At 39.4% G+C, this 12580-nt stretch overlaps 2 protein-coding genes across 8 annotated transcripts in view; one reads left to right on the forward strand and one right to left on the reverse strand.

The window, feature by feature from the left end:
- The window catches only part of Lars1 (leucyl-tRNA synthetase 1), a 69290-nt gene extending 68464 nt beyond the window's left edge, over positions 1-826 (reverse strand). The window contains exon 1 of the mRNA XM_015485780.2: positions 822-826. The gene's annotated coding sequence lies outside the window, so the exon portion shown is untranslated. The remainder of the gene's footprint in view (positions 1-821) is intronic.
- Positions 827-12265: 11439 nt separating this feature from the next.
- Positions 12266-12580, forward strand: part of Rbm27 (RNA binding motif protein 27) — a 79392-nt gene continuing 79077 nt past the window's right edge. For all 7 annotated transcript variants that reach the window (XM_048811739.1, XM_048811740.1, XM_048811742.1 and 4 more), the window contains exon 1: positions 12266-12530. In XM_048811739.1, the coding sequence (XP_048667696.1) occupies positions 12472-12530 (59 nt within the window). In that variant the 5' untranslated portion in view covers positions 12266-12471. The remainder of the gene's footprint in view (positions 12531-12580) is intronic.

Consider the following 12580-nt stretch of genomic DNA (forward strand, 5'->3'; position numbering starts at 1 on the left):
GTCTTAAAATTAAAAATAAAAAGGGCCGGGATATAGCTTAATTGTAAAGCAGCCCTAGGTTCAATCACCAGTATCCACTACCCTCCAAAAAAGAAGACTACTATCTTTCTCATGTAATGTCTGGGAGCATGGACTCTAATGTCCAATTGCCTGATTTTAAATCATGGATCCCCCTATACTCAATTTTTGTGTGACCCTGGGCAAATTACTTGATTTTGGCCTACAATATCATAATAATAGTACTTATTTAGTAATATTGTTGTAATGATTATGTTAGATTATTCATTAAATATTTATTGATCATCTGTTACATATTAGGGGTTTTATGCTAGCAATACAGATATAACTGAAGACAAAATACCTGACTTTATGAAGATGTTCTAGTTGGGGTGGGGTAGAGAGCATTAATAAGTGAAAAAAAACTATTTCGGATAGTAAAAACCGCTATGACAAAGATAAAACAGGTTGATTTTTTTTTAAGAGAGAGAGAGAGAAAGAGAGAATTTCTTTTTTAATATTTATTTTTCAGTTCTCGGCGGACACAACATCTTTGTTTGTATGTGGTGCTGAGCATCGAACCCGGGCCACACGCATGCCAGGTGAGCGCGCTACCGCTTGAGCCACATCCCCAGCCCCCAGGATGATATTATTTAGAATAAGTAGGGCAAAGAAATAGAGTATTAATTTAGATTGGATAGTCAGGGAAGGCCTTCTCAAAAAGGTGTGGAGACCCAACTCCAGACCCAACTCTTCTCATGAAGAGGTCTTCCCATCCAAAGATGTGAGGAAAATAACTCCAGGAAGAAAGGACCAATAAATACAAGAGCACAGGCTCCATGGTGGGAAGGAGCTTAAAATATCTGAAAAACTAACTGGTTTTGGTAGTAATGCCTGTAGTCACAAAGACTGGGGAGACTGAAGCAGGAGGACTACAAGTTCAAACCAGCCTAGGTAAAAAAAAAAAAAAAAAAAAGTTGAATTTGAAAAACAAAATAAATTTTCTCTTGATAACTTCTCTCCATAAACATCCAGACTCAATTGGTAGAGCACTTGACCAGCATGCACAAGGTTGTGGGTCCAATCCCCAGAACCAGAGCTAAAAATGACAATCTGCACCTGTAATCCCAACAGCTCAGGAGGCTGAGGCAAGGGGATCATGAGTTCAAAGCCAGCCTCAGCAACAGTGAAGCAGTAAGCAACTCCGTAAGACCCTGTCTCTAAATAAAATACATAATAGAGCTGGCGATGTGGCTCAATGTTTGAGTGCCCTGAATTCAATCGCTGGTACCCCCCTGCCTCCAAAAAGACAATCTGACTCAAACATCCAGAAACCCCTCTTTACACTAAATTGGTGATTGATTTTTTTTTTTAATGGTACTGGGGATTGATTGAACCCAAGAACATCCTACCACCAAGCAACATCCCTGGCACTGTTTTATTTTTTATTTTTAGATGAGGTCTCACTGAGTTTCTGAGGCTGGTTTCAAACAAATAGTCCTGCTGCTTCAGCCTTCCAAGTCACTGGGATTACAGTGCACTACCATGCCCAGCTCCTGATGATTGCTTCTGAATTCACTGAAAACCTAGAAGCATTTAGTGAGGAACTTCCATGAGTTTCTTTTACCGCATCTCCATCATATCATTACCTACCAATATGGGCTCTGTTTTTGCACTTATGATGAATAATTAAGGTTTCTGTTAAGACTTATATTCCATTTGTACACCAAACCCCATTATCTTTTGCATGCTTAGAGATTTTGTTCCCAAGTTGCTCACCTCACCTGCACCATTATATTTTCTCTCTCTAGATTGTACCTATCCACATTCATATATCTTCTATGCAAACAAGCAGACAAGCAGGGGAAACCAAAATAGTAACAAACCCCATCCTTCTCTCTTCCTCACAATACCTTCTGGTACTTTCATTGGTGGTTTATTTCCATTTACAATAATACTCTTCAAGAGAACTGCCATATGTTGTCTAATTTCTCTCCTCAACCCCTTTCAATCACATGTTCACCTCCTTTCCTCTGTGGAATTGTCCAGCTCATCAATTACCCCCTGCTGCCAAATCCAGTGGTCAGTTCTCTGTCCTCATCTGACTTGACCCATGAACTCGAGTTGATACACTTAAAAATTCCAACTTTCTTGAATAATGTTTCTTCTCTGTTTTTTCCTCTGGCTTTGCCTTCTGATTGATTACTGAATAGTCCTCACCTTTCCTCTATACAGGGGAATGCCCTAATGGCCTTCCATTCTAAACTTACTCACTTTCAAGATAACTAAAATATCTGGCTTTAAACACAATTTGCAGGCTAATAAATTTTAACTCCAGACCCAACTCTTCTCATGAAGTCTAGATTTACTGATCCCACTACCTACTCAACATTACTTAGATTTTTATATTAATTACTATTGCTGCCCAAAATAATTTTCCAAAACTTAATGGTTTAAAACCAAGTTATTTATTGTTTCTAGGAGTTTGTGGAAGTTGGGAGTTTTAGAACACTTTGATGGGCCTGGGTTTTTTTTTTTTTTTTTATGATATCACAGTCAGATATTGGCCAGAAGTACAGTCATCTATCTGAAGCTTGACCGAGGCTAGAGGATCTGCTTCTAACATGAGCCCCCATAAGCCTGGAAAGTTAGTTCATGATATTGGTAAGAGGTTTCAGTTTTTCTCAATGTGGACTTCTCTAATGGGCTGTCTCACAACATAGCAACTGGCTTTCCAGAACAAGAGGTCCAAGGTAGAAAATAAATGCTTTTAATAACCTAAACTCAGATTGGGATTGTGGCTCAGCGGTAGAGCATCACCTACCATGTGTGAGGCCCTGGGTTCAATCCTTAACACCACATAATAATAAATAAATAAAGATACTGTGTCCAACTACAACTAAAAAATAAAAACAACAACAACAAAAAACCCTTAGACTCATAAGTCACCATTGTCACTTCAGGGATACTCTGTTGGTCACACAGACTGGTACTGATCCAATGTGAGAGGAAAGTACCTGAGGGTCTGAAGGGGGAGAGGAAAAACAGGGGGGCAGGGCAATGTCTTGAAGCTGGCTACCACAATGTCTAAAACTGAATTCGGGATCAATTAGCAGTGTTCTAAACCTTCTCTTCCATCATTTCCCCCCATCTCAGGCCAGATGCTCAGGACAAACACTTGGGTGTCATCCTTGATTTTTTCTTTGTCTTTTAGATCCATAATTAATCTGTTAGCAAAAATGGGGGCTTTATCTTCAAAATAAATCCAGAGTCCAACTTCTCACCATGAGTTTAGTCCAAACTAGCATTATCTCTTGTTTGGATGATCACACTCGTCTCCTATTTTCCCTACTTACTTCCACTTATGCCCCCTGGACTCTGATGGCCATAGAGCAATTGCAGTGATTACATTTTTTTTTTTTAAAAAGGTAGGTTAGATCATTTCATTCCTCTTCTTAAAACCTTAAATGTCTTCCGGTCTCCCTTAGTATTCAAATCCAGAGCTCTTAGCTTAACAAAGTTTTTTATGATCTGACCTCTAATTACCTAGCTAACCCATCACTTTCCTCTTGATTCACTCTGTTCCAATCCCACTGCCTCCTGCTTTTCTTCAAATTTGCCAAGCAAGTTCCTACCTCAGGGTCTTTGCACTTCCTTGGAAAGCTGCTTTTCAAAATATCCACAAACTAATACCTTACTACCTCTAGGCCAGAGCTCAAAGAGTCTTTTTCCCATCCCTATCATTCCCTATTCCCTCACTTTGTCTCATTGTTTTGTATAGAATATATCCCACTTGACATATAGTTGTTTGTCACCATTCTCATCCTGCTAAAATAGATCTTCTCAAGAATCCCTATTTTTTTTTTCCATTGGTCTATCCCCAGGGTCTATAATAGGGCTTTTCCTATGATAAGTTTTCAAACAATATTTCTTTCTTTTTTTTTTTTTTTAGTTTTATTGATTTATTTTTTTTTAAATACATGACAGTGGAATGCATTACAATTCTTATTACACATACAGAATACAATTTTTCATATATTTGTATATAGAGTATGTTCATGTCAATTCATGCCTTTATACATGTACTTTTTTTTGCATTACAATTCTTTTTACACATATATACCACAGTTTTTCATATCTGTTTATATATAAAGTATGTTGACACCCAATTCGAGTCTTCATACATGTACTTTGGATAATCATGTTCATCACATTCTACCACCCTTGCTAATCCCCTGCCACTTCCTTTCCCTCCCAACCCTCTTCCCTATCTCAATTCATCTAATTCTCCTATGCTCCCCCTCCCTATCCCACTATGAGTCAGCCTCCTTATATCAGAGAAAACATTAGGCATTTGTATTTTGGGGATTGGCTAACTTCACTTAGCATTATCTTCTCTAACTGCATCCATTTACCTGCAAATGCCATGATTTTATTCTCTTTTAATGCTGAGTAAAATTCCATTCATTGTGTATATATGCCACATTTTTTTAAAACCATTTATTCACTTAAGGGCATCTAGATTGGCTCCACAGTTTAGCTATTGTGAATTGTGCTGCTATAAACATTGATGTTGCTGTGTCGCTGTAGTATGCTGTTTTTAAGTCCTTTGGGTATAGTCCAAGGAGAGAGATATAGCTGGGTCAAATGGTGGTTCCATTCCCAGATTTCCAAGGAATCTCCATACTGCTTTCCCTTTTGGCTGTACCAATTTGCAGTCCCACCAGCAATGTGTGAGTGTACCTTTTTCCCCCGCATTCTCACCAACACTTATAGTTGTTTGTCTTCATAATAGCTGCCCTTCTGACTGGAGTGAGATGATATCTTAGAGTAGTTTTGATTTGCATTTCTCTGATTGCTAGAGATGATGAACATTTTTTCAAATATTTGTTGATTGATTGTATATCCTCTTCTGAGAAGTGTCTGTTCAGGTCTTTGGCCCATTTGTTGATTGGGTTATTTGTTTTTTCGATGCTTAGCTTTTTGAGTTCTTTATATATCCTAGAGATTAGTGCCCTATCTGATGTGTGAGGAGTAAAAATTTGCTCCCAGGATGTGGGTTCTCTGTTCACCTCACAGATTGTTTCTTTTGCAGGAACTGAAAAGTAATCCATGTAAAGTCACATGGCAGAGTGCCTGGCACACAAGCACAAGATTTTATTATTTGATGTGTCCAAATCCCAAAAGATTGATTCAATCTAAAAAAAAAAAAAAAAAGGAGGCAGTTCCCTTCTAACATCAGAAGGTTGATAACCAGGGGAAACTGGAATCTGGTCAGTCCACCACTGTTGCTGTTTTGCAAGGGGGGAAAAAAGTTACTATTGAAGTGGAACTTTGCACATTTTTTTGTACATCTCTCCCAGATGCTTGCTTTTTCTATTCTTTTCTTTTCTTTTTTCTTTTTTTCCTTTTTCCACCAGGAATTGAACCCAGGGGCACTTAACCACTGAGCCACATCCTAGCCCTTTTTATTTTTTGAAAGAGGATCTCACTAAGTTGCTTAGGGCCTCACTAAATTGCTGAGGCTGGCTTTGAGAACGTGATCCTCCCACCTCAGCCTCTTGAGCTGCTGGGATTACAGGTGTTTGCCACCGTGCCTGGTTCTTCAAAGTGCTCTTTTAATCTGCAGATTTATCAGATCTAGGTCCCATACAGGTCTCCGTAAAGCTTGGAGAATAGGGCAAGGACTACTCAAGTAATCACACATACAGAAATGCCACTTCTGACTCTTTTTTTCTGGTAACACTTTTCTTAACACGTGAAACAATTACTTATGTTTTTGTTTTTTGGTACTGGGAATTGAACCCAGGAACATTCTACCACTGAGCTACATATCCAGTCCTATTTAATTTTTATTTTGAGACAGGGTCTGGCTAAGTTGCTCAGACCGATCTCAAAACTTGTGATTTCCTGCCTCAGCCTGCTGTTTTGCTGGGATTATAGGCATGTACCATGGTGTCCGTCTGAAATAACTTTTTAATATTGAGATACTAGTAGAGTTAGATGCCACTGTAAGAAATAACACAGAAGCCCGGCACAGTGGCACACACCTGTAATCCCAGCAGTTTGGGAGGCCGAGACAGGAAGATGGAGAGTTCACTGCCAGCCTCAGCAACTGCGAGGCACTAAGCAACTCAGTGAGACTCTGTCTCTAAATAAAATACAAAATAGGGCTGGGGATGTGGCAGTGGCCGAGTGCCCCTAAATTCAATCCCTGGTGCCTAAAACAACCCCCCCACCCCCCACCCCACCCCCGCAGAGAAAACTTTTGCATACCTTCTCTAATTCCTCCATTGGTAACATTTTGTAAAACTATATAGTATAATATCACAATTGAATATTGATACTTGTATTAATTTGTGTATGTGTATAGTTTGTTTTATACAATGTTACAACCCTGATTCACCACTACAGTCAAGATACAGAATAGTTTCAATATCACAAGTGTCCTTCATTTGCCCATTTGTAACTACACCCACTTTCCCTCTGTTGGCAACAGGTCTCAGTGCCTATGTAAATCTCTTTATAAGACTACTTAAATGTCTTACATAGTGACCAGCATTCCCCAGATAAGAAATGCTAAGTTTTTTAAAACATACATACAGAAGTCACCTCCCACCTTTCTTCCACTTTTCAAATTGTTATTATGTTATTTTCAAATGTTATCCAAATGGAACTATAAAGTATGTAAACTTTGGAGATTGGCTTTTTCTGCTTTGTGTAATTCATCCAAATTCTCATGTATCAATAGTTCATCCTTTTTATAGCCAGGTAGTATTCCATGATATGTATCACAGTTTGTTTAACCATTCACCTGTTAAAAGACATCTGGGCTGATTCCATTTTTTGGCTATTACAAATAAAGCTGCTATACACATTTGTGTACAGATTTGTGTGTGTGAATATAAGGTTTCATTTCTCTGGGATAAATGCCCAGGAATGCAATTGTTGGTTCATATGGTAGTTGCAGGTTTTGTTTTTTAAGAAACTGCCAAATGCTCTTCAGAGGGGTTGCATCATTTTACATTACTCCCAGCAAGGTACGGATGATCCAATTTCTATGTATCTATAACAACATTCAGTGATGCTAGTTCTTTTAAAAAATATTAGCCATTTTTATGGGTATGTAGTGTGAAACAACTTTCTAACTCTCTCTCTCTCTCTCTCTCTCTCTCTCTCTCTTATAACACAGGAAACAAATCTACATTCCCAGAAAGAAGGGATTATTCAACTTGATTCGGCATTTGTTTTGCAAAGGTAAAGGTAAACACACACTTTACCTTTGCATAACAAAGATTCCAGCAACTCTTTTTGAGTGACTTTTCTCAGAGCCAGATGAGCTGCTATAGATGACTCTGGAGAGACTGATGTTTATTAAGTTGACTATTTACAGATGTACAGACAAGAAGAGATCTGTTTGTAAGCTTGGGCATTCTAGTTTGAAATTCTACCAAAGGTTTGTTTAAGCAAGTAAAGAAAACTGTGTTTGTAAATTTTACAGATAAAACAAATGAACAACAAAAAAAATGATTCTCAACCTTTGTTATTGTACATCTGGGTCAGCTTTTAGCTATAGGGTGAAGAATAAGGACAGAAAAAAAAAATCCATTTGCTAGCATAATGTACTCTGATTCTGGAGGACCTATTTACTTCTCTGAACACTTGCATGAGATCCCAACATTGACAGTTCTTCTGGTTGAGGCCAATTTACCCCCAAGCCAATAAAAGGAAATTGGTTTGAATGAGAATTGTTTAAATGTCCACTTTCTTGTAGTCACTCACTCCTCAATGCCCCCCCACTTTTATTTTTTAAATATTTTTTAGTTGTAGTTGACATAATACCTTTATTTAATTTATTTATTTATATCTGGTGCTGAGGATCAAAGCCAGGGCCTCACACGCACGTGCTCCGTGAGCACTCTACCACTGAGCCACAATCCCAGCCCCATCAATGTCCCTTATTAACAATATCTCTTTTCTTAATCAAATTAGCATCTAAGAGAACTTTAAGTAAGTCAATCTTACTTAGTTAACTATCCAACTTGACATCCACCGTCACTAAGGAAAGAAAATGTATTTAAAATAAGTCTTGGGCTGGGGATATAGCTCAGTTGGTAGAGTGCTTACCTTGTATGTACAAGACCCAGGGTTCAATCCCCAGCACCATTGAGAAAGATCAGTCTTGGGGCTGGGATTGTAGCTCAGTGGTAGAGCGCTTGTCTAGCATGTGTGAGGCACTGGGTTCAATCCTCAGCACCACATAAAAATAAATAAAATAAAGTTATATATATATATATATATAAAAGAGAAAGATCAGTCTTATTTTCTGTTACCCAAGAACAGTGACTACAGATGGTAATGAGCTCAGCATGTATTTGTTGAATGATACACATAGGGTTTTTTTGTGTGTGTGCTTTTTTTTTTTTTTTTTTTTTTTGGTACTGAGGATTGAACTCAGGGGCACTGGACCACTGAGCCACATCCCCAGCCCTTTTTTGTATTTTATTTAGAGACAGGGTCTCACTGAGTTGCTTAGTGCCTTGCCATTGCTGAAGCTGGTTTTGAACTCTCCATCCTCCTATCTCAGCCTCCCAAGCTGCTGGAATTACAGGCATGTGCCACAACATCTGGCTCATATTTTAATGTTTACTAGCAAGATGATTTAGTGAAGGTTACAGGTGTGGGCTTTGGAGTCAAATAGTCAAGGCTGAACCTTTCCATCCATTATTTTCAAGACCTTTCTGGAATGTAATTTATTTGTGAACAGGTCTATTATATAAGGGTACTGTGAAGATGAGAGGACACAGTACACTGAAACACTTAACATAGGGAGAGTACAGGGTATGTGTATGTGCTCAACAAATTTAGCTATGATAATTATTTCCATGCCCAATAAATCACCAGAATCTGAGCTCCCCAAAAGTTTAGAATGCTTTCCAAAGACTTAGTGAATGGATATAACTTCAAAATTCTATTTGTCTCTGCCCCAGCATAGACTCTGGCACATGGTAACCAGCACTCAGTATGTGTATATTGAATTAATACATATATGCATGCACTGAAGTCAGGAGAGGCCAATAACTATGAACCTCATCCATTAGTGGACTGCAGATGAGTCAGTCCTGTGCACACAATGCATGGTACTGAATAAAGTAAATGGAAAAATTCTGTTTCATGGCCAGTGACCAAAGCTGAACCATTTAGCAAATGGGAGTGAGCCAGGCAGGGAGTAGAACTGACTACATATATATTATCTCATTCCTACTTTAGGAAAAGCAACTTTTTATAAATGCTTTAATATCTAGTTTCAAAGCAATATTTCTTTCATTTAAAAAAAATATTGGGCTGGGGATGTGGCTCAAGCGGTAGCGTGCTCGCCTGGCATGCGTGCGGCCCGGGTTCGATCCTCAGCACCACATACCAACAAAGATGTTGTGTCTGCCGAAAACTAATAAATAAATATTAAAATTTAAAAAAAAAATATTTATTTTTCAATTGTAGTTGGACACAATACCTTTATTTTACTTACTTATTTTTATGTAATGCTGAGGATTGAACCCAGGGCCTTGCACGTGCGAGCGCTCTACCACTGAGCCACAACCCCAGCCCGTCAAAGCAATATTTCTATATGTATATAAAATGTACTCAATTCACTGAAATAATATGATAACAGTGTAGTAGAGAAAAGGGGGAGCCAGGTGTGGTGGCACATGCCTGTAATTCCAGCGACTCAGAGGGCTGAGGCAGGAGGATCACAAGTTTGATGCCAGACTCAGCAATATAGTGAAACTTTCAACAGAGAACTTCATCTCAAAAAAAAAAAAAAAAAAAAAAGGATGTAATCCAGGGCAAAGTGCCCCTGGGTTAAATCCTCAAAACACACTTACAGACACACACGAGCAGGGAGGCGAGGAGGGGTGGGGGTGGGGGGAGAAGGAAGGAAAGAAAGAAAAAGGGGAGAAAATTTCTCAGGATCCCCAAAACCAAATCTTACCACTATAATCATGGTTGTTTTCTCTGTAATGTTGTTGGTTAAATGATGCCCATGGTAACCAGGAAGCATATATGTAATATGTATGTATATATGTGTGTGTATGTATGTGTATATATATAAAACCTTTGTCTTCTGAAGTAAAATCTGCAAAATTTGTTACATAAATTAAAATATTTGAAAAGCACTTTGACATTCTTGAAAAAGGCTGATGTAATGTGATAAAAGCAATTCCTGTTTCATTTCTATAATATTATCCAGTTCCTTTTTTTTTTTTTTACTGGAGATTGAACCTAGAGACACTTTACCATTGAGCTAAATCCCAGCCCCCCCCCCCCTTTTTTTTTATTTTTAAGACAGGGTCTCATTAAGTTTTTTAGGGCCTTGGTAAATTGCTGAGACTGAACTTGAACTTGTCATCCTCCTGCTCAGACTCTAAAGCTGCTGGGATTACAGGCATGCACCACCATGCCAGGCATCCTATCCAATTTTTGACTAGCCATTGGCCTATAGGTCACTTTTGTATTTTTCTTTTTAAATGTGTCATTTTAGGGTAACACTTCATCTCCTTTGTGGAAACAAATAAAGGGAAAATGTAGATAAGTGTAAAGGAAGAAGGGGAAGAGGAGACAGGGAAGAAGAGGCAACAATTGGATGTGAGAAAGTTCTGGACTTACTGTTAGAATTTCTGGATGCTACTTCTGCTCCATTTACAGACCTGTGATTCTGGGTAAACTACTTAATTTCCCTGGGCTTTTTCCTCATTTGCAAAGTTGCAGGGGAAGTGTTAGTGAGGAAGGCTCATTAGATGGTTTCTAAGTGCACTTCTGCTTTTATTACTCTATATAATGGGTCAGAAAACTGTGGCCAGCAAGACAAACCCTGCTGGCACCAGTTTTTGTATACCTGTAAGGTTACAATGTTTTTTACTTTTTTTTTTTTTTCCTTCTAGTACTGGGGATCAAACCCAGGGCCTCACATTTGCTGGGAAAGAGCTCTACCACTGATCCACATCCCAGCTGTTGCCTTTTAGATTTGTAAATGGTTGGGGAAAAAAATTAAAATAATAATATTTCATGACATGTAAATTACATAAAATGAAATTTTCCTATAAGTGTTTTCGGAATATAGCCAAATATTTCTTATGTATTATCTCTGGCCAGTTTCATGCCAAGACATTGCCTATTGAGTATTTGCCACAGAAAACTCAAGGCCCATAAATCCAAAAATATTTACTATGTGGCCCCTTGCAGAAAAAGCTTGCCTACATTTGTTCTAGGTACAGTATATTTAGTTTATTTACTCATTTTGGGTTGATCCATCTCTTTTATATGAAATGTGTGCTCATCAGGTATTTTTCCAAATGTATTATAATTCATAAATTGTTCTCTTTCCTAAAAGGAGGGACTCAGTTTGCTTTGTTCACCATTGCACTCCTGGTGCCATACACAGTGTTGGCACATAACAGCGGCTCCGCATTTGTTATTGGATAAACACTCTATCACCAGTGCTAAGCCACAGATTTCGGACTTCCAAAGGAATTTCTTACCTAATAAAACTAAGTTGCCTATTTTGGTAATTTTAAAATTCTTCTTTAATATTATTTTTAAAACCTCTTTTGCTAATCACAAACAAAACACAAACTTATTAGAATAATTTCCCCCTAAGGCATTTATTAATAATACTAGTAAAAATGAAATGGCCTCAGTCTTTTACAACCGTGCGCCACGTTTTTAAAGTGACGATTACTGGATTCCAAGGTATGGTTGTCAGAAACATTCTGCGTAATTTAAGCACAGCGGTAAAAAAAATACAGGCACGAGTGCGGATCAAAACGAGTGTGTAAGGAAAAAAGTAAGATTTTGCATTATTTGCAATGTGTCGAATGTGACCCTATTGCACGTTGTGTTGCAGATTTACTACAGCTGAGTCATTTCGGGACACGAGTGTGGGTTTCCAGGAAAAACGAGAGGAAGGAACCAGGATAAGGGGCTCGCCGGGTTCCCCTAGGCACTCCCAACAGCAGACACCGGTATTCCGCGGCGGGCGACGGCGTGGTCCAAAAAGGCGCCGCGGCCCCTTTAAGAGGCACAGCACCTTCTCCAAGATACCATCTTGCACCAGGAGTTCACTTAAGCTCTCCACCTACCTTGCTATATCCCTCCTCCCTAACTGGGTACGGCCGGCCGGCGGGGAGAGCGAGCCTTTTCATTGGCTTTGCGCGCACGGCCCTCTCTCTTCTATTGGGTATCACACCCGCCACTCGTCATTATCTCCCGCCCACCTGAGCCTTCGGGCTAGGTTGAGTGAGGGCTCTTGGGTTAGTTCCTGTTAGGCCCCAGCCGGGGGAGTAGGTTGAAGTCTCGTAAGATGCCCGGTGGGCTCAGATACTGGGGGTTGTGAAGGGAGCGTGAGGAGGCGGCGAGTGGAGACCCACGGCAGGCCTGAAGAAGAGCCGCGGCCGAGCCCGCCTTCCCTGCACCATGCTCATAGAGGATGTGGATGCCCTCAAGTCCTGGCTGGCCAAGTTACTGGAGCCGATGTGAGTGAGCCTGGCAGGGCCCGGGCCGGCGAACGTGGGCGTTGGGGGCC

Source organism: Marmota marmota, unplaced genomic scaffold (assembly GCF_001458135.2).
Source record: "Marmota marmota marmota unplaced genomic scaffold, marMar, whole genome shotgun sequence".
In the NCBI taxonomy this organism is placed as follows: Eukaryota; Metazoa; Chordata; class Mammalia; order Rodentia; family Sciuridae; genus Marmota; species Marmota marmota.